At 34.5% G+C, this 21636-nt stretch overlaps 2 protein-coding genes across 2 annotated transcripts in view; one reads left to right on the top strand and one right to left on the bottom strand.

The window, feature by feature from the left end:
- LOC112127454 overlaps positions 1-5003 on the bottom strand; it is a 107040-nt gene extending 102037 nt beyond the window's left edge. The window contains exon 1 of the mRNA XM_024228486.1: positions 4069-5003. Within this exon, the coding sequence (XP_024084254.1) occupies positions 4069-4078 (10 nt within the window). The 5' untranslated portion in view covers positions 4079-5003. The remainder of the gene's footprint in view (positions 1-4068) is intronic.
- LOC106668987 (midasin) overlaps positions 1-21636 on the top strand; it is a 241911-nt gene that overhangs the window by 134665 nt on the left and 85610 nt on the right. The window lies entirely within an intron of this gene.

Below are 21636 nucleotides of genomic sequence, written 5' to 3'. Positions count from 1 at the left end.
TCAAACGTTTTAGTATGTATGTCCTTTTATAAGGATTGTAAGGTTTGATCCATGTACTCCTACGCTGGAATTGTTGTCCGTGGCAAGTCGGTGAACTCATACTGAAAATGAGCGTAGGATCACTTATTGGGTGTGTCTTCACTCAGGACAGCCCCTCACTGAAGATGGCGCAATGCCCACACCCGTTTGAATAATTCAAAAACAGGCGAGTGCTGACACACCCAGTATGTGACCCCGTGCCGGTTCACCGTCGTAGTTTACACTACATTATATTTAGATAAATTTTGAAATATGTATTATATATATTACATTTATAAACTGAAAAATTCAACTCCGTTCACAACAAAAACGATGTGTTAAATATGTGGTGTTTAGTGACCGCTTGTTAATGATCGGAGATCGTGAGATGCGGTCTGGTGTGACGTAGGTTTTTGAAAAACGTTTTCTAAAATTTATCTCACACCAGACCGCATCTCACGATCTCCGAATGATATGTTAAATATTATTTCAAAGAGAATCTACTTTTTATTCACCGGCACTTATCTTGTAAGAAAAATGATCCTTGACTAGGCGGATTTCCTCAAAACAAAAATAGATGTCTTTTTCATTTGTCTGGGTTATTTTCCAACTAGTGAATAACCAGGATTTTTCTGAATGAGAAATTTAATTTCTCTGTGCTACATGGAGCACATCCGAATTCTCTCGCGTTTGTTGTGGTTAATATGAAAGCTTTTCAGTAGGTCACCGGATTTCCTACTGAGTTTTCCTCATTTATAAACCCTACTTATCGTGACGGTGTGTTCTTTTGTACGTCCCAATCTTTGAGTTGACAATGGGTTTTTTTTATTGATTTATAATTCTGCTGACCACCATAAAATATAAACTGAATCATATTTAAAAATCATAACCAAACAAAACGGACCAAGGAGATTTAATATTTAAAAGCGGTATCGTTACAAGAGATTTAGAGAGCAATTTAGAGAAAGGCAAAGAAAATTAAATTTGTGTTATTTATTTGTTTTTTTATACTTTTGAGTAGTATTTATGATTCTCATTTTTCATGGTGAAACTTTTCAAAGTCGTCCATCTAATCGGATAAAATACGCGAGCTTACTTTTCCATATTTCCTGTCTAACTGTAGGATGTAAAACTTGTTGGTATTGTGCCTTGCGGCTGATTCGCTTTTTTTTAGTGGGAGTTTTGAAAGAGCTTTAAAAATTAATTGCTACCGGTGGGATCGAAATACGTTCATCGTTGTTCCAATCTCTGCAGATCTTGGTTTTCCGTTCGTTGAAATTTTTATCGGGCAAACCTTCTCTTATAATCCTTCGGCTTACAAGGTTGAAAAAGGAAAATCCCGCTCACCGTTGCCATTAAAAATAGAATAACCGAATAGTTTTATTGCTGAAATAGGAGATTTAGTTGATAAACTTTAATCATTTATGTAACATAATAGTGAAGCCGAATAGTGCCGGATATCAGATACGCTTCACGACTGAGCAGACTTTGGAACATCTGAAATGGCAAATTGGCCGAAAAATAAGGCTGTTCTGTTTCATTAGGGGATTAATTGTTTATCAAATATAATATTATTGGTGGTAGTAGTGGTCTTAAGAGTTAGTTTATTTATCCATTGGAAATTCACAAAAAAAATTTATACTCCGAGCTAAATTGAAACTTTGGCAAATTTACAAAAAACAAATCTTTTCTGACCCTTGGAATTAGGTTTGCCTTCGCCCTTCCAGCCTATCCTCGAGTACCCCTCTTGTTTGAGCAATAAATTCATACTTTTGTTCCCCAATGGCCTTCCTAACTTTCTGTTTTTGTTTTTTTATTGTCGCTACAAGAGAATTAAGGTGTTCCGAATCCAGAAACCGAGCCTACGGGATGAATTAAGTTTTAATGTCTTGGTTTCTTTAGAAAATTATAAATATTTTTTTGTCTTTTTGTAAAAATATTTATTATTGAACCTGTCTTTATTGTTTATGGGCATATCAAAAGTAATCTATAAATGAGATTATAGGAAATATTTAATAGAAACATGTTTAGTATATAAAACACTGTGGTTGATTTAATGATCACACGGATTGCACTAGCAGTCATGTGTAATACCGCCACGGATGTAATAAAAAACTCGTATTATCTAAATTAATATTTTCTATAAAATCCCAACATTTCCTGAGCGTTTTGTGACAAAAGTCTTTATTAAATTAGCAAAATATTGCGAGGATGTAGCCAATATTGCACAGCCGCTTGCTTTAAACAAAAGGGACAAAAGTAAATTGGTGTTTTTTCGCCTTTAACTCAAGAGTTTCGCCAGTGGGTTCCATGACCTTTTTGGCACTTTTCCCCGTTTAGGGGACTTTTTCCGGCTTCCGGTTTCTTCTTTAAAGGACCCTTTCCGTTTCTATTCTTTCGGCCACCTTACTGACGTTTGGTTGCCTCTTTAAATTTTATATTAGAACGAAAAGATGTTTTTGCAAATGAAAGTTTCAAGGTTTTCTTATCTATAATGCTCCCTGGAATAAAAGACCAACTTTAAATGAACAAGGCTTTAATCCGTTAAGTAAAAGCGAGAATTGGCGGACCTATTGTTAACAACCCACGTCAACCCTGGCTAAGCCCCTTCCACCCTCGTATACAATAACTGAACGAGGAAGCAAACTAAAAGAAATCAATGCCTATAATACAATTTCGTGTTTTTTCCCATTATTGGCCAATAGGTTAATTTAATTATCAAACATAATTCAGATCAACAGTTCCTTATATTCGCTTTGAATAAATGATTTACAACTTTTTATTGACAGATTGGTTAAAACTTAGAATGTATAAGTTATTCTTTTTAAAGAGAATTAAAAATAAATAGATGCTTTATGTAAAAAAAGATCGAAAATTCATGCTAGATTTGGATTTCTTTAATCATGCTTCCTACTGTTATAAATTTTTATAGTTTTATATTAAAAATTATAGATGTGACCTATCTGAAATAAAACGTTTAATTCCTTCGTCGAACTTTCGAGTATACCCTCTTTATCAAGACTATCATTCAAACAATTAAAAAAATTAAAACAACTGAAAAGAGTTTTAAATAATAAAATACCAATCTAAGATCCAAGCTAATTAAATTATCAATAATTTACAAGGTTAACAACAATAAACATAAAACTTACGGTTTCAACCATAGTAAAATTAAGAATTACCGTTAACAAGACCAAAAACTCGTCCATTCTACTTCAGAAATACATAAATTAAATGACATTATTAATAATAGTTACCATGTCCTAATGAAGAGGTAACACTTTTAATAAGAGACTGACGAAGAAACTAAGTGTTTCTTTTAAATTTGCTTTTTCCTTTTTTAATATTGAAAGCTGATCATACTTGCTAGGACATAATTAATAATTCTTACTTGCTCATTTGAGAAGAAGAAAAGGTTAATTTTAACGATTTTTTCGGTGAAAATCAGAATCCTAATAACAGTAAAGCCGTTCATTAGAAAATAGTTGATTTTTTAACATTGTATGATATTGGTTGAAATTAATTTAAGTCGATTTTATGAATTTTATTGCTTTTACTACTAGTGGTATGATTAATCCATAAATAAGTAAAGAGATGTGGTTATTGTTGTCGTTCGTTATTAATACAAACAGAAATTTAGGTTTTTTCTTTGTAATGTGTCTGTATTGACAGGACGATTGTTAAAAAAAAAATAAGGATGCCGGTGTTTGGTATATTTAACATTCATGTAATCAACCCCCACATCGCGATATACCATTGTTAATTAGCTCGTCCCTGTATTTCTCCCATCATAATCACATTCTTACTGGTTCATCGCACATGCCCGCAGGCCATAAATCCGTCGTCCGTTAACGTCCTAGTTGAAATTTCATGAAATCGACTAGTTCGAATTCACTTGACCGGTATAAATTTGGATTTGAGGGAGGCTGACCCTCGTTGTAAATAAATATATCGGTTTAATCAAGACGGTCATGTTTGGGGTGGAGGATCTCGTGCCCCCCGCGCCGCTAGGTAATAACTCAAGGAGTACTGCAGACTGCGGATACCAACCTGCTGCCATTCTTCTCTCCTCGCCCGGCGACCCTCAGAAAGATTTCTATACTATAAGCACGGTTCACATGTTTTACACACTTAAATTTTGATTTTCATTTTCTTTGGAAAATTTTGTTTTCCCTAATTGGTCGTTTAGAATATTATTCACATTATACTTTTGTTATTTGAATTGATTCTTTAGCGGTGGAAACTCATCGAGTCGAGTTAGCTTACAGGCTAACGGGTTTGGCTCTTTTTATTTGTCACGATCCAAATTTCGCGGCGCGGTTCGACCCGACGAGCGACCTGTTGACGAGATGGAGTTCGCGGTGGTACTGTGGGATCTGAGGGCAGCCACCCGGGCTACGAAACCAAGGTCTCGAACCTGCGCATTCAATTCCTCACAAGCCGGATATCTCGAACATTCACAATAGCAATTCTTTTTCCCGTTTGCTCCTTATAATTTTCTCAGATGCCCAGGCTTTCACGTTTATTGAATGCGACAATTTCAGGACTTATCCCGATCGATTCTTTAATTCACCTTCAACAAAGACTTGGCGACAACCTTTGTGTGATAGATCCGCTTGAAATCCAAATTATATATTGTTTGACTTTCAATCTAAATTGAAAACGAAAAGATATATCTCTTTTTAATTCAACGAAATAATTAAATCATTAGTGTTATAACGTAATCCTCGTATCCTGTCTTGAGTTCTTATTGAAAAGAAAATCTTTAGAAACTGAAAGAAATCTCGTCGGGCAGTGAAAATAAATACATAAATACATAAATTTCGTGCCTTTAAATTTATTGTGGCGTGATATCATCAACCTTCTAAACAGAGAAGTAATGTATTTTCTTACATATCGTAGATTATTATTTATAATTTTTTCGTAAGTATTTGCTGCATGGATAGTATCTAGCTGCCGGAGGTTGTTGAAAAATTTAGGCACAAATAAAGAGAAATAAAATATAAATTAAAAAATATACATATAATTAAAAAATGAAGAAACAAATGTTTACTAAAGTAACTAACATAATTTTAAATCTTTATATAATTATTTAAAATGGTCACTTTAGAGATAAGTCAGTACTTTATTGCGTAGTATTACTGCAAATTAAATTCGTTTAGGGGCTGTATAGAGTGTACAGTTTGCTCATGTCACAGTAAAGGAACCCGAGTGTAAACGTCTTATTTCATCTAATATGGTACATTTCGCCAAAAAGTAGACTTCTCTAGAAACCTTAAGATACAAAAGCAGCACTACCTAGTCATACTTTCTTGCCAAATGTTAGAGTTTAAATGCATTGCCTCGCACTTTATTTTAAATAGCCTTTGACGATCTGATTAAAAGAAACCATCAAAATTGTTTTCCTTAAAAATCAATACTCCAGAGTTAGTTCTTTACAAATATTTAGGTATACATAGCTTAAAGTTCTCGGAGGCTTTGTTCTATATTTTCAGTGGGTACTTTGAGTTACCCATACTAGCCTAAAAAATTATTCATTGAAAAAACACATTCCATGTTATATTTCTTGGAGTAAAACGTGCCAGTGGGCGAACCATGAATATTCGTGAAGATAACTTCTAAGTCCGTTATGTTTGCTTGACGTGTTGTGGGATATAAGAGCTTTCAGAACAGACGAAAACCAATGAGTAAATGTTTATAAACAAACAGTATGTCTTTTGAAGTCTCAGGATAAAGTAGGTAGGCGGTCAAAGATTTTTCGCTAGGATTGAGAGAAGGTTTATAGACTTTATGACGATGAGCTAGGGGATTTGTTTGGTTTGGGAATTGGGGTTACGAGAGAAAGTTTACACTGGATGGTGAAGTGTGTTGTGCGGATTATGGCTTTGAAAACGACTGTGATATATACAATTGCTTTTTCTATATAGGTTCGTAAGGATTTTGGGAGTTATGAGGTCCTTTCCTGGGGATTTCTTAAGTCTCTAAAGAGGCGGACAATTTGGTATTTAACGTCCGACGGATGGCTCGGATTGGGGGGCGGTGAGAGAGGAAGAGAAGAATTGAGGAATTAGATGATTTAGTTCTAAATGCTGTATTCCATTCAGACCAGAGTGAGGATCTCAAGATAGTTGAGAGGTGTTCGAAAGGATTTGACACCTGTGTTGACCTGGCACAGAATCGTTGGGGCGTTTCATTGGAGACGGTACTGGGTGTTGTTTCGGGTCTTTCTTAGTCTTTAGTCATAGGGAATTACCTTACGTTGGTATGAATTCCTAGTAGCATTGGAACTGGAATGAACGGTATTTGGATATTTCGGATTTCAGAAGACAAGAAAAATGTCTACGAGTTGCTTTGTCCTGAGCTAATAGCGTTTGAGTTTAATGTTTAATTTAATCTGGCTGTTCCACATGAAAGCTATTTCCTTGTTGTGCATGTTTTATTCAAATTGAGCTGACTACATCTTTCAATTGTGCGGATTTTGGCTTGAAAGATACTAGGGTAGTTTCCCATGGGCTCTAAATACTTCGTTCCCGGGCCAAACCCTTCCATACATTCTTGGTGCATGTGGTGCCATTCGTTACGGAGGGCTTTTTCCCATTCTTTATCATTACCGAGATTTATCTGGAAATTTTAAACAAATTCAAAAATCCTGTTCTTATCGTCCTTATGGGCCATTAATTTAAGATTTTCACTCATTTTTGTTCTTGCCTAAACTTGACCACCATTGGTACAGTTTCCTGCAAGTGGCTATTGGAAATAATATTGAATATGTTTCGTCCAGTTTAGTTCTAAAAATATGTTTAATTATTATGAAATATAAATCTGTTAGGATTGGTAAAACTCGAAGAAATTACTAGGTATAGGAACTTAATACTGTGAAACTTGGGGTTATTTATTAATCATGCTTTTTACAACAAAGAAATGAAAACAAGAAGTTGATGGCCAACCCTTAATTTATAACCTACATGTCATGATAGATAGGATAAAAGAATATTAATAATTCAAAATAGTAGAACTTAGGCCTAATGGGGCCTAAAATTGATTTTACCATTTACAACTGCATAATTGATTTAAATTGGCAGGAAATTTTAACCATTTAAATGAAATGTTAATCAATTACAGATGACACATCAAATCCAATTTAAAAGCAGTATAAATATTAGTCAAAATATAAGGTTTAGTATAAATTAATAATAATTGATAATTATTGCGAAAGAGTCCATTCATAAGGCGTTAAATAATCGGATAAAATCATTCGTAATATCCAGATATCGTTAATTTATTCCAGATATCGTTATTTCATTTTCACTTAGTATTATTTCAGTCTTTAAACAAGCATTTTAAGAGCTTGAATCATGGTGAATTTATACAATCGAAGTCTCAGATTTTGAATAGACAGCCGAGGCGTTCAACATCTAATTTGTACCGCTCCCGTATTTTCTGTATCGCTAAGATTGAAATGTTGCTGTCAGCTTTTTGATCTTTAATCGTATTAGATTGCCCCTTTACTACCCGTGCGTGCTGTTATTCTTCCGCGTGACAGATTTTAGTGAATTATTTTTTGTTCAGTGTTTTTATTGGCATTTACTGGGACATCGAAATATCTGTGGGATATTTCGCTGTAATGCTTACAGTCAATACTTTGGCTACTAATACTTAACAAAAATTTCTCCTCCTGATACGGTCGCACTACTATTTATCATTTTAATTTGTTGGAAATACAAGTTTTCCCTATTCTCCACAAGCTTCACTTACGTTACAAAACCACATATCGACAATTCAAAACTGTAGAAATTTAACGAAAATAAAGTTTAACCCCTCAAAGTCAAAACGTATTCCTCCTTTACACTCCGTCATGAGACTTCCCCACCTACCTTATACAATGAAGCTGTTCCCCTAACCGACAAAGTTAACTATTGACACACACCATTAAAAAACAAACTCTCAACAAACTATTTAAAATGGTTTATGACCTCCTCAACCTACAATCCGTGACCCCTTAGAATCAAACCTATCGACAATACCTACTCAAACCTACTTGCATGTACGGGTGCCACGCATATGGGTCGACCAAATATTCCAATATTCAAAAATTTGAAAGTTTTGAAACCAAAATTTTAAGACTGATTCTTTCTGCCTTGTTTTACGTACACAATAACACACACACACAGTCAAATGCCAACAGTTTTTTTTTTTTCAAAAATCAAAACATATTGTGGACCTTTTCATAGTAAATCACAGTAACACAAATATCATTACTCCACTCCCCACAATTACCATGTAAACGTCTGAAAAATATGGACGAGACCCCTTGAATGATTAATATCATTTTATTAATCCCCAGCGGCTGCGAATGTATAACATTCTCTGTAATACCCGCAATACCACAATTATAAATTTGAAATCCAATCTGCTGTATATTGTATATAATACATGTACAGTTGTAGATAAAAAATAACTGAAGTAAAAAAATTGTTAGAAACGAATTTTAAATAATTCAATTGCGGCGTTTAGATAGTTTAAAACCAGCATTTTGTATCTGTCATGATGGTTTAGTATCTTAGAACGCCCTACGTTCGAGCTGTCGTGTCTTTTGTTAATGATCACTGTTTAATCACTGTTGTAACCAATTAAAATTTTAATACGCTGAATCACTATTATTATTTACTTGAATACGTTCATATGAAAAGATTTCATGGCCGGTTTCTCGAATTTTCAATTTTACAGAACAACAACGTAAGTACAAATATCATCTCTTAAAAATGACGTTTAGTTGTGTTATCTGACAATCTACAAAAATTATATCAAACATTTAATATTTTGTAAAAAGAATTTCATAAATTAATTTCTAAACAGTGTACAACCATGTAGGTCTACCCTTGCAGACCCTTTGTCTGTAGGACGCGATTTAGGATGACAGTTTTCCATGTACTCATTATACCGTTTTGCCTTTGCGAAGTTGATTTGTCCACGCCTTGGTGAATTAAGGTTGGACAATTGGAACTCAATTTAAAAGCTATATAAATATCGGTCAAACTGCTATCAATTAATACTCGAAAAAATATCATTCATTAGTTATTAATATAATTGCTAGTTTATCGGGGAGAATCTGCTGTAATATCGTTATTCCGATAATAATTCCGTTTCATTTAGCGTCATTTCGTTCATTAATTAAACCCTCTTTTGAAGAGTGAAACTATGATAATTTATATCATCGAACTCGTAGACAGCAAAGGCGTGGAACGTCTAAGTAGTAGTGTTTTCGTACTTTCTGTATTGCTGAGATTAAATTGTTGCTGACAGCATTTCAATCATTAGTCATATTAGATTATTTCTTTGCCTGCCCATGCGAGCTGTTCGTTTGTTTTCTACCTGTCTGATTTTAGATGGGGAGAGTTTGTTCACGGTTTTTTTCTTCATCTAGTCGAAAATCATATTTATTATATATATATATATATATTTATATTTGTAACCCGTTGGTATGAGGTGATTCTTTGACTACGAATTTATTTAAACAAAAAAACTAACTGTTTCTCTTTATACGATTTAGTGGTACTAATATGTAACAATCCCATTGCAGAAAATGCAATTATCAGTTATTCAATTCATGGGATTCTGATTCATTAAAAGGCGCAATTCACATCCCGACAGTCGCTCTATCCTTTGTTAACGATTACTTTTTAATAATTAATAAGTATGGACATTTCTTATAATGTGGTCAATCACTTTTATTTAGTTCAGTTCAATGATGCGTAAACAATTTAATTGCCTAGATAAAATAAAATAGTTCCTTGCATTTTCTTTGTAATTTGTTTCAGATATAGGAAAAATTACGTGGAATTTTTTTTATGAGTTTTTATGTGTAAAGTCATTGAGTTTGTCTGTACGTCTGTACTTGTTCAATTGTTTTAATAATTAAATACATTATGTTTAGTGGACTAATTGACCAAATTGCTACTTTCTGAAAAAGTTTGTATCATGAGCGGGATTCGAACTAAAACCTTCGGCTGTTTCAATGAAATGATATTGCTAATTTTGATTATTTAATTTTCTTGAAATGAAGCCTTGCCTGACACAAACGAAAATGATTATTAAAAAGAATGATATAACTTGTTCAAATAATTATTCAATGCCAGGAACGTTCTCAAGTAAATTCACTATTTTTCGTGGTCCGTTTGACCAATTAATTAATGTTTTAAGTTGAGATAAAAAAGCCAGTGTCACGAGCGGGATTCGAACCCACGACCTTCGGCTTGATACGCCGCTACTCTACCACTTGAGCTATCGTGACTTCGATCCCTCGGGCACTAGGAAAAGGAGGGAAAATTCAAAAGGTGCGGTTGAGATGGGAAGTTAGTGCCCGAAGCGATCGAAGTCACGATAGCTCAAGTGGTAGAGTAGCGGCGTATCAAGTCGAAGGTCGTGGGTTCGAATCCCGCTCGTGACACTGACTTTTTTATCTCAACCTAAAACCTTAAGTTCTCAAGTAAGATAAAGGATAATCGTAGCATGCCAGATCGATTGTAATTATTTTGTCCCTTTGCTCATCTGCTTTGTTATCTAAGCATTTTTTATTTATTTTATTTACAATAGGAAGATGTGCTTATGATCTTGGGATTACCGATTTTAATGAAAAATATTTTTTAAGCAATGCTGCACTGAAAAGAAAAATATTTGAGATAAAAAATCCTATTTGTTAATAATTAACAATCATATGACAATTATAAATATTGAAATAAAAAATTTATTATACACTATATGGGTTGTTGTTTTTATGGACTAACAATGAGTCCATTTTTTAAGTGTTTATCTTTTTATCTATATTTTTTAAATAATTCATTTTTGTTTTATTCGTAGTCCATTTCAGGCCACGTCCCAGGTCCCTGTTGAATTTATTTTTTCTAAATGGTGGTCCAACTCACTGAATTTGTTGTTTACAACTATCCGGATTTCAAGAATTAAGCGTTCATCATCAACTCGGCAATAATCAAACGTTCAAAATTGACAGGCATTAAAACCAGTTTCTGGTCGTCAATTCATGCCGAGTGATGTGTTTGTAACTCCTTCAACCTCCTGACGATGAGCTTTTAATGCTTAAAATCCGGATAGTTGTAAATAAAAAATTCTGTGAATAGAACTATCATTTGCAAAAACTATAACTATATTGTTATAAAGAAAGTTGGTGTTTTGGTAAAAAAAACTTTGTAGTGTACTTTAAGTTTCTTATTATAATAGTTATAAAAGTTCCTCGGTTATTATTTTAAGTAAATAATAATTATGATTTTTTCATTTATCTCTTGAGAGTGAATTACAGAGTAATTCTGTATATAATTTTTAAAACGGTCGTTTGGTTTGGATTTTCCGTGCCTTTTCCTTAAATTTAAATCACATCAACAAAATGAACAAATCGTTAACTATGTCCGTAAGTTCCAAAATCCTCTGATTCGGCTCCGACCTGTCAGTGATTTCATTATCGTGATCATTTCCAGGCCATCGTGCCTCGCCGGCCACTCAACGACGACATGTTATTTATTGATTGTTCCGTACCACCTGAATCATCAGGACATTCCGACCACTGCTCGACGGTATTTTTCCCTCCCCGAATTCTCTGGGAAACGCTTTGTTAACCAACGCTAAACGATGTAACGATTCGGAATAATCACAAAGTGTGACGGGCCTCTTTTTTTTTTCTACGCTTTTTACCCTTGTGTTTTTATCCTTTGAGAATGACGGGTGGGGCACTTTTATAATTTACGCCCGCGTATTTTGATGCGCAGAGGAATGTAATTAAAGAGGCTTTGTGTTCATCCAATATTTTAATAAAATGGTAAGTTATTAAAGCCAATAAGAAACAACAAAACATTCCTCCCAATGGTTTATCAAGTAATTTATTTACTTTTTATTTGTGTCTGTCCAAATAAATTATACGAGAATAAAAAAACAATACCAAACATGAATGTTTAATAGTTAAATGAAACAAAATATGATGAAATTGAAAACCCCAGAGTGAATGTTTAGTTTGGTTTAATTATTGTTAAATTTTACTGATTGTTCTTAAAAAAATAAATAGCAATGTACCTTCCTGGTATAAATGTATTTATTTTCAATGTAAAATGTAATTTGTATGAATCTTTGTTTATGTTTCTTTAAATAATTTTCAAAAATATTTGATCAAATTTCCAAATCAAATAGGTTTTCTTATGCGTTACTTTTTTTGTAGTTAATTATGTCTGTTTGTGAAGCTTTCGGAAGACAGTTTGTCCGTTTACGTGTGAACCTGCTTTAATTTTTATTTATCAACAAACGCTAATAAAAAGTGGCATGTCAGAAGCAGCGTGCCAAGTTTAGAGTGGGAAATATTTCAAAATCACGAAAAAAAAGCTAAGTGTAAAGCTTTAATCGATAATACACTTCCACTTGCCCAAGACATTGACAAGCTAATCATCTTGTCTATAATGGAAATCGATCTATCCACAGGTGCAAAGTGATGATAGGCTGATTCGGACTAATCATTTCCAAACGTTTGGTGTCATGAAAAAATACTCATATCTCTTTATGATATATTTCTCTCCTTGATTTTTTATCCCCTGAAGGATTTAACGATTTACTTTAAGAAAAAGAGAAATGGTCGGGGAATATCATTATATAAAGGCAGGAGGAATTAACCGCCCATTAATGATGGGCCGGGAGGCTAAATGGATAACGGCCACGATTAGGCACTTAACCCGGGTAAAACAGTTTGTAAACGGAACAGCTCCACCCATTTGACTCCACACCGGGGTTTCTTGTGAGGATGGATATTTGCCTGCCGCTTCGGCTGGGAACAGGGGCGAAATAACGGCCAGGCGCATCCTCTTGCCCAGGCCATTACTTTTGACCCTTTAAGAAAAAACTTTTTGATGGAAATTGATTTTCTTTCCTTCTCAACCGCTTAACACTATAATTTATCTTCTCGCTTTATACGAAAAGTAGGGGGGGGGAAATAAGCGTGCCTATCAAAAATAATTCATTCAATCAAAACATGCCCTTACACGACCAATTTACACCCTCGATCTTCTTAAAAATGGTATAATTACAGAATAATTAATGCGGATTATAATATAGTAGTCAGACAAAAACAGATTATATAGGTCTTACGTAAAGCGTTATTATTAAGTAGGAACTAAGTAGCCAAGTATTAGCAAGATTTTGTTGGAAAGTTTGACCATAATAATTCATGGCTCGTTTATGATTCTATAACTTTGTACAATCCGAACTAAAAGCTTTGCGTAATTACTTGAACGTTCATAAATAATAAATACTTGTTGTTAACAACATATTTGCAATATTTTTAAAACTATTAACATTGAAACTATACTTAACGAGTGATTAAATAAACAAGTAAATGTTGGCTAATCTGCGAGTTGTTGACTATCTCTATCCATTATTGTCTGTCATACAAGGTCATCTCTCTCATTGACTATGCCCAGTGTATAACTAGGACAACTTAAAATTTCTTTTTGTTAAGCTCGATTTAGGTTTTTGTTCCGGTCACCCGTTTTTATTCCGGTTTTCCCTGGTTTTTTTTAAATTTCAATAGAAGGAAAAGTGGACTTCAGTGGGGCTACACGGAAAAAACCCCAACTCCAAAAGTTATGATTATTATTTGCGTGGTGATTAGTGAATGTTCGTCGATGATTATTTGGAAATCGTGAGATGCGGTCTGGTGTGACGTAGGTTTTAGAAAAACATTTTCTTTATCGTGCCAACGTTTCGATCTTTATTTAGATCATCTTCAGGGCCTGGGATTTACAAACATTGTTTAAATTTAACAAATATATGTAGGATGTAGAAATACTTTGATTGAATATAATTTTAAAAAAATATTTTTATGCATTGTATAAATTAACTTTTTTTCCACATCACCTACATTACACCAGACCGCATCTTACGATTTCCGAATTATTATTATTATTTTTAAATAAGTGGTTTTATTTCTTCCTAAAAAGTCTCATGAACACCTCGTACAAATAATAAAAAACCACCAGAAGACGACTAATAAATAACAAATGCCCAGCTAACCTGTACAAATTGTCTAAAAATTATTTATCTGAGCGGAACTCTTAATACTTCGAGCCTGGAATTACCGCGCTCCTCAGAAAAAGGTTGCCTTCCAGGATCATGCTGCATTCTGGGTTATTGGTTAATTGTTTAGGAGTTATCATTAAAACTAGATTTCTCTCAAATGACGAGCTATTTACTATTTGCAGATGACCTCAATCATATCAGCGAAATCGCACAGCTTGAGATTACCGCTAATAATTGTTTGTATTTACTAGATAACTGGTTTGCTGAAAATAAAATCGAATTTATTAGTGAAAAGTCCCAAGTACTTCATATCAGAAACAGAAGGAAGACATATGGAGGTTTATCTTGAACGATAGCAAATCCCAAATGTCGAAAATCTTAAATGGTTATGAATCTATTTTAATAGGATGTTTTCATGGAATATTCATATTAAGTACATTTGTGAAAAGGCATCACAGGTAACCAACATGCTCTCTCAGTCAGTTAAAGTTTATGGGGGCATAGGCCACGACGCACTAGAAATAATTTATAAAGGAGCAATCCAGCGTTTATTAACATATGCTTCACCAGTTTAGAACAAAACCCTCAAGAAAAAATACAATATACACGAGCTAAGAAGCGTGCGACGCAAAATAGTCATTAGAACAATAAAGGGGGTAGAGAAAAAGATTTTTCCAAGCGTCATGTATATTGGCAAGTGTTCCTCAAATTGTCATGCGAAAACAAGAGTTAGTTGACTTTTTTGACGCCTAATTGTAAAATTTATTTCGACCAGAATTCTCAATTGCGAAACCATTACCTTTAAAAGAGAAGTCCTAGCCGGGACCTATCGTATACGTTGTTGATGGAGGAAGACTTGGCGAAGACTGCGACCATCATGTATATACTCCGGAAGCAGAATTAATGGGAATGTGGGTTTCGCAGCAGTTTTCCATGATAAGAGAAAAATTTAACCCTGTGACAAAATTCAATTTAAACTGGCAGGCTGGTGCTCTAATAATCAGGAAAATTACTGGGCGTATTTAAGACAGTTGTATGGTTAGCGAAAAAGCATCATTAGAAAAAAGTAAATCTGTTGTAATAAGGTTAGATAGCCATGTTTCTATCAAGACAATTAAAAACCATAACAACTGAAGTGGGGGAAAAAACATGAAGGTGACAATAACTTACTTTGAAAAATATACTTTCTTGACAAAGATTATTGTTTATTCGTCCAATTCCGTATGAGCTGGGTACATAATCGTACGGAGGTAGTTTGTCCAAAGGCCTTTTGAAATTCACCAGTGCGTGTTATTAGATTTGCATTATACCCCTACTTTGAATATGATAAGTGAATTAGGGCCTTGGTAATAGGCAATTTCGACCCTTTGACACCTGTCCTTGTGTTGCTTCTCTTCCCCAATCTTGGGTGTTATGCTTTCAGCGAATTTCACTCTGAAAGGGCTTTTCTTTTGAATGAGTACATAAACTATTTTAAGAATTTACCCGGTAATATTTTTTATAGCAACCTTACATACATTACCCTCGCATCCTCGTATTCTATCAGTCTCTATATTTTGAAACATTGCCATATTTCTCTCTTTTTTTCTTCTCTCGCTCTTTCTCTCTCCTCTCTCGCTCTCTGGTCCCTTCACCTCTCCCTCCTTCTCCCACCATCACTCCCCCTCTCTCCTTCCACTATCTCGCTCTCTTTGTCCCTTCACCTCTCCATCCTTCTCCCACCATCACTCCCTCTCTCTCTCCCTCCTTCCACTATCTCGCTCTCTTTGTCCCTTCACCTTTCCCTCCTTTTCCCACCATCTCTCCCTCTCTCTCCCTCTCCTTGTCCCTTCACCACTCCCTCCTTCTCCCACCAATTCTCCCTTTCTCTCCCCTCTCTCTCTCGCTCTCCTTGTCCCTTCATCTCCATCACTATTTCCTTTATTAGATTTCAAATATATATACATCTGACTTTAGCCATTATAATGGAATAGAGTTTGTCCTCAGAAAGGTTTAAAAATGGACATCCATCACTTAATATCTATCCCTCTTTTCCGTTACCTATATTCGTGGTTTTTCTTTTTTTAACTGTTTCTTACATTTTCTATTACAGTGTCTGTAAAATCTCAATTGTCATGTTGCTTATGCTTTGTCATGTTAATTATCCTGAGACACTATTACCTCAATAGATGTACTAGGGATTTTGGTATAACTCTTTGAAAAAAGCGTGTTGGTGTCCGTAAAATTATTTTGCTTTGAAGCATCTTGGTTGACAGATTGGCTTGCCTCCTTATATTAGGTCTCTTTATTTTTATTTCGTTTCCGATTTTATCGTGTTCGTCCCCTCCATCATGTCCTTAAATTTTTTCTTCAATCTACTTGTTACACTTTTCAAGCTGATTGTTTAACCGAGTCTTTGCCTGTCTTTCTCACTGATTCTACATCAACTATTTCTACCTTTTACTAGTCTTGTGTTTCATATTAGATAAATTGTACACTGGTGGTCCTCTTAGATTTCATCTCCATTTAACTATTGAACCATTTTTAACCACTTGGGGCCAGATGAATTGTCAGATTTATAAGTATTTACACATTGTATTAACACAATTGAATCCAAATAAACCTGGACGTAACAATTCATATGTGGGTATTTTAAACAGGTCGAGTGCCAGAGTTGCCCAGCGAGTAATAAATTGTTGGAGTCACGTTTCAGTTATGCATTCCAATTTCATTGCAGAGCCGCAATCAACCATTTCTATGTCCGAGCACGCTCGGCCGAGACAATTTCAACGAATTGTACTTAGAAGTTAACAATGCTGCCAGAACGAAAATGTTATTTAGCACCGCGAAAACATAATAGTTTTGTCGTTAGACGTCCCATTGGTTTTAAAACGTTTTAAATTCTTGATTTACTAGCTTTTTATGGACAGCCGCTGCTAAATAGTTAATTCTTAATATCTGACATTCGAAATATTCAAGGAAAACGATTGTAGTTTTACAAAGTAATCTTGTTATTCCGTGTATTGTTCGGAATCATATGGAAATTTAATTTAATAACTTTTGTAAGTAAAGTCAAGTTAAAAATTCCTTATTTCGATATTTAATGCGAAGGAAACGTTTCATTCTTTGGTCAGGAGTTTTATTTTTTCTCTCGTTTTTTGATTAGGGGCGCAATTGTCCTTACTAAGCAAAGCGGCAGTCGGCGGTGGACGGTCGATTAAACGAAACTTCCTCCGGGTCCCTCCTATTAACCCAAACCAACTAGCCTTCGCGCCAACTTTCCTCCACAGCAGGCCCAATCCGCTTAAAAGCGTATTTCATCCTTGGCTGTTAATGTTCACCCCATTCCCTATCATTCTTTTATTGTTAATGGCAACTTTTTACGGACCCTCTTGAAATCCGGAGATTAATTTTTCAAATTCTTCCCCAGACGTCCGAATGTCGCACAAAAAAAGCGTCCGACAAAAGAACCCCGACATGGATAGAATAAATGATCAAAGGAGGTCGAAAGGGCCAGGCGTTAAGGCCTTGATATATTCTACCCGTTTTTTACATTCCCGAACTCCGGAGTGGCGTTTTCAACAAAATACAACCAGAAAGTGGTAAAAATGAACATAATTTCTCCATTAAAAACTATTTTTAGTGCACAAAAAATATATAAAACTGAAAAATCAACCATCATTAGACACTTCTTACCAAGAGAACCCTTTTATTCTGTTATTAAATGTACCTCCGAAAAAATATAAAAACCTATATTTTCCTGAAAATATGAACAATTATGATACATCGCAGTTTAACTTCCTGTCCTACTCGCCATATAAAAATGAGGTGCCACAAATCGTTTATTTGTCGCCTTTTATATGAAACATACATAAGTCTTTAAATTTTCTATTCTAAGATATGCAGTACATTAATTTTGCAAAAGCATAGGTTGATTAATGTCAAGAAACTTACGTTACTTACCTTTCTCTCTCTCTCTCACTCTCTCTCTCTCTCTCTCTCTCTCTCTCTCTCCCCCTCTCTCTCCCTCCCTCCCTCCCTCTCTCTCGCTCTTGGTACCTCTCTCTCTCCCTCTCTCTCCCTCCCTCCCTCCCTCCCTCTCTCTCGCTCTTGGTACCTCTCTCACTCTAACTCTCTTTCAGTCTCCCTTCTTCCTTGTAAACCTTCCTTGTTCATTATACTACATCTTTCTATCTATCCGTTTATCTACCTACTTATCCTTATCTCTTCCTTTACCTGAAATATAGTCCCCATTCAACTAATGTTCTATGTTCTACCAGTCAGAATCCATCATTACATCAATCATTAGTATTAATAACAATAATGAAGCGTTTTATTAGCATTCCAAAATAAATTTTCAGGATGAAAAATCCAAACAAAAATTAAATACATTTTCATTAATTATACATTGTGTAATTGCTTTAAGTTTAGTTGTTTTTAGATTTAGAATTTACATTTGTCTCTTTTTTCATCCTCTTTTATTAATCTGAGCTTGAAATTCGAGCGTAGGCTTCCTCCAAGTTGTTCCAGACCTCTTATTTTTCAACATTTTCACATCGACGTCTGTCTGTCTGTCTATCTATCTATCTACTTATCTCATACCTTCTCCCTCTTTCACTCTCTCTCTCTCTCTCTCGCTCTCTCTCTCTCTCTCTTTCTCTCTCTCTCTCTCACACACACACATACACACACACACACACACACACACACACACACACACACACACACACTTGCCAAAAATCCTGAATAATTACCAATAGATATGATTGCTTTTTTTTCGGTTTTGGGGAAGTAGGTTAAAAAAAATTAAGAGGATCAAAGTGGATATTCGATTTGTAATTTTTCCCTCATGTTCAAAAACCTTTGAATTTTTTTTACACAGGTAGCACTTCTTTTTGGCTATAGATAGGTTCAGAATATTAAAAATTATAATTGGTAATTTGAATCTAGAAATATACACCGACAGGTAAAAATTCCACTCAATTGATCTTTTACATTTTCTCGATAAAACAAAATTCTACCCTTAATTTGTCTCATTGTTTTTTAGCAATTAATATTTGTTTATGCTATGTTTTAAATTCGGATTATCAATTAAAGATAAACACAATTAATCATTAATCTAAAACAAGGATAAAAGATTTTTCAATATTGAATTTTTACGGAATTTAAAATGTTTGTTCATTCTCATTTGAATTCCGAAGCAATAAGTTGTTTAGTTTTCATTTTGTTTTCTTAATTTCAATTTTTAAACTCAAAAATGCCAGTTAGTGCTGAAGATGTTGCGTATACTGTGGCACTTATTGAGATGGACGTTCTATCAGGTATGCGGCTTTTGCCATCGGAGTCCCCTACGAAACTTTGCGAGAAACCGTTAGACGTTTTCGAGAAACTGGCCCTACCATAGAATAATATGGTTTGGGATGTTATTGGGTATGTGGTCCTTCAATGAATCATACACTGTATTATACAGTCGCCTAACCATAGAATGTCCGGATCTGGACGGTCGAGGGTAACAGGACCACATGTTGACAGTTTTTTGACTGAGAATTTTGCGAAACCGGCACCTTACTGTTGTTCAAGCGATTCATCAGCTCCAGGACGTTCGAGGTGTCCAAAATTCAGAAACCTTGCTCGAAGAAGATTAAATAAGTATGCACTGATGGCTTTTTGTCCAGTAAGAAGACTAGATTGATCAGAACACACAAAGTTGCACGGCCCGCATTTGCTCGAGAACACAGCCATTGGTCTTTGAACGATTGGTCTGCTGTACTTTTTACAGATGAGTGTAGATTTGCTCTAATATCTCCATATGGGCGTGAAAGAGTGTGGAGAAATCGAAATTAAAGATACCCATCTTTGTCGTCGGTTTGTCCAACCTTTTCAACAACTTAGCTTAGTGATGGTGTGGGCGGGAATTTGAATAGAATCGCACAAGCGTTGGTTGTTCTTCGTGGAGGGTCTTTGGATGAAATTGAAAAACATCGAAAATGAAAACATCACGCGTTGCGTATCCTTGATGAAATCGGTGACAATCCTATTCTAATGCACGATAATGCCGTCCACATGTCGCTCTCATAGTGCCTTCAACAGCTTAACATCAGGGTCTCAGCCTGGCCAGCCCGTTCTCCAAACTTGAACCCCATCGTTTTTTTATTTTCATTTTCCTTTGCAATTTACATTTTTTTAAATTTTAGACAAAGTCTCAATTATTAAACGTGAAACTTTGATTAATATATAAAATATACACAAATCAAATTACATTATAAGTGGGTGGAATGTTTTACCTATCAGTGTATAAGACGTGATCAAGCAACGTAGTAAAGTATCTTAAAATATGTTTTGTAGCCAGAAACTGTTGATATTCGTTTTCTACACCTGCAAACTTTTCTGTGAATACATATTGTTTGAAACATTAAACAATATAATTTTTGACTTCTTCGTTTTCCATTTCGAAAATAGCAAAAATAGTGAAAACTTTTTATAACCACAGCTCTGCTCTACAAGAAGCTTTACATGAATTTAGAAGACTATTAACTATTTTATGAGATAAGCCTAGACTTTTTTTGATTTTGATGAAATCTAGAGGTGTTTTGATTTTTTGTTCGTAGTGGAACACTTAACAAAATAAATTGCTCCCGATCCTGCCCTTGTGGTCTTAGTTGTTAAAAAAATTGAAAATTCGCAATTACGGCTTTAAAAGGTGTTTAAACCGAACGCGAATTGTTTATACTTCATAGTAAGCGTATTTAGGTTAGTTTTCGGACTGTAATCTCATTTAATAAGATCAAACTTATTATTTTTATCTTTCATGACAAAACGAATTCATTGATATAAATCAGAAATACGTTTACAACAAAGACAAGAGCTTTTAAAAAAATATATAAATTACTTAAAATATTTTCGGTCTTGGTTCCTATGATCCTTTGGCAACAGCGTTCGGACACGTTTCTAATATTTTTCGACATAATAGTGTCCCGAAATAAAGTTTCAATAAAAGCGGTGATCCCACGTCCGTTGACAGCCGTTGTTAGTTCCTCTTACTCTTACTACCTCTTTCATCACACATTGTCTTTTCCTTTCACTCACTTCTCCCTTTCTCTATCTCTCCATAGCCGCGCGGGGCATTTACACCGTGTATCAAAATAATATCAGTTTATTTGACAGGCTTTGTAGCTTAATGATTTAAAGATTTTTATCGGTCCACATAAATATATTCGCTATATTTGTTGTTTTAACTATAGTATAGCTATATTTTTTTAAATTGTACATCCCCGATATAATTATTACCAGCCATGAATACTAGGATATTAGATAAACTTAAGATTATTTTCTCTGTTGTGTTTCGCATTTATATTTTCCTTAAATGTAGACAAATTAAAACTAACCCAAAAGTCTTATTAATTAAACTTAAAAGAATCCTATGCTGGCTTTTCTGCAGTAAAATCTTCAAACCTGTAATAATTTCGTGCCGTTAAAGTTATATGTAGCGTGAGGATTAAGTCTTTTTGTTCACAATAATTGTGACTAGAGTTCTTTGTTTTTTCTGACTTTTGCGTTTCTTTCTTACTTTTA

The sequence above is a fragment of the Cimex lectularius genome, unplaced genomic scaffold (assembly GCF_000648675.2).
Source record: "Cimex lectularius strain Harlan isolate CLEC.00 unplaced genomic scaffold, Clec_2.1 scaffold257, whole genome shotgun sequence".
Taxonomy (NCBI): Eukaryota; Metazoa; Arthropoda; class Insecta; order Hemiptera; family Cimicidae; genus Cimex; species Cimex lectularius.
The sequence above is the reverse complement of the archived record's forward strand: the minus strand, read 5'-3'. Positions and strand labels throughout refer to the sequence as shown.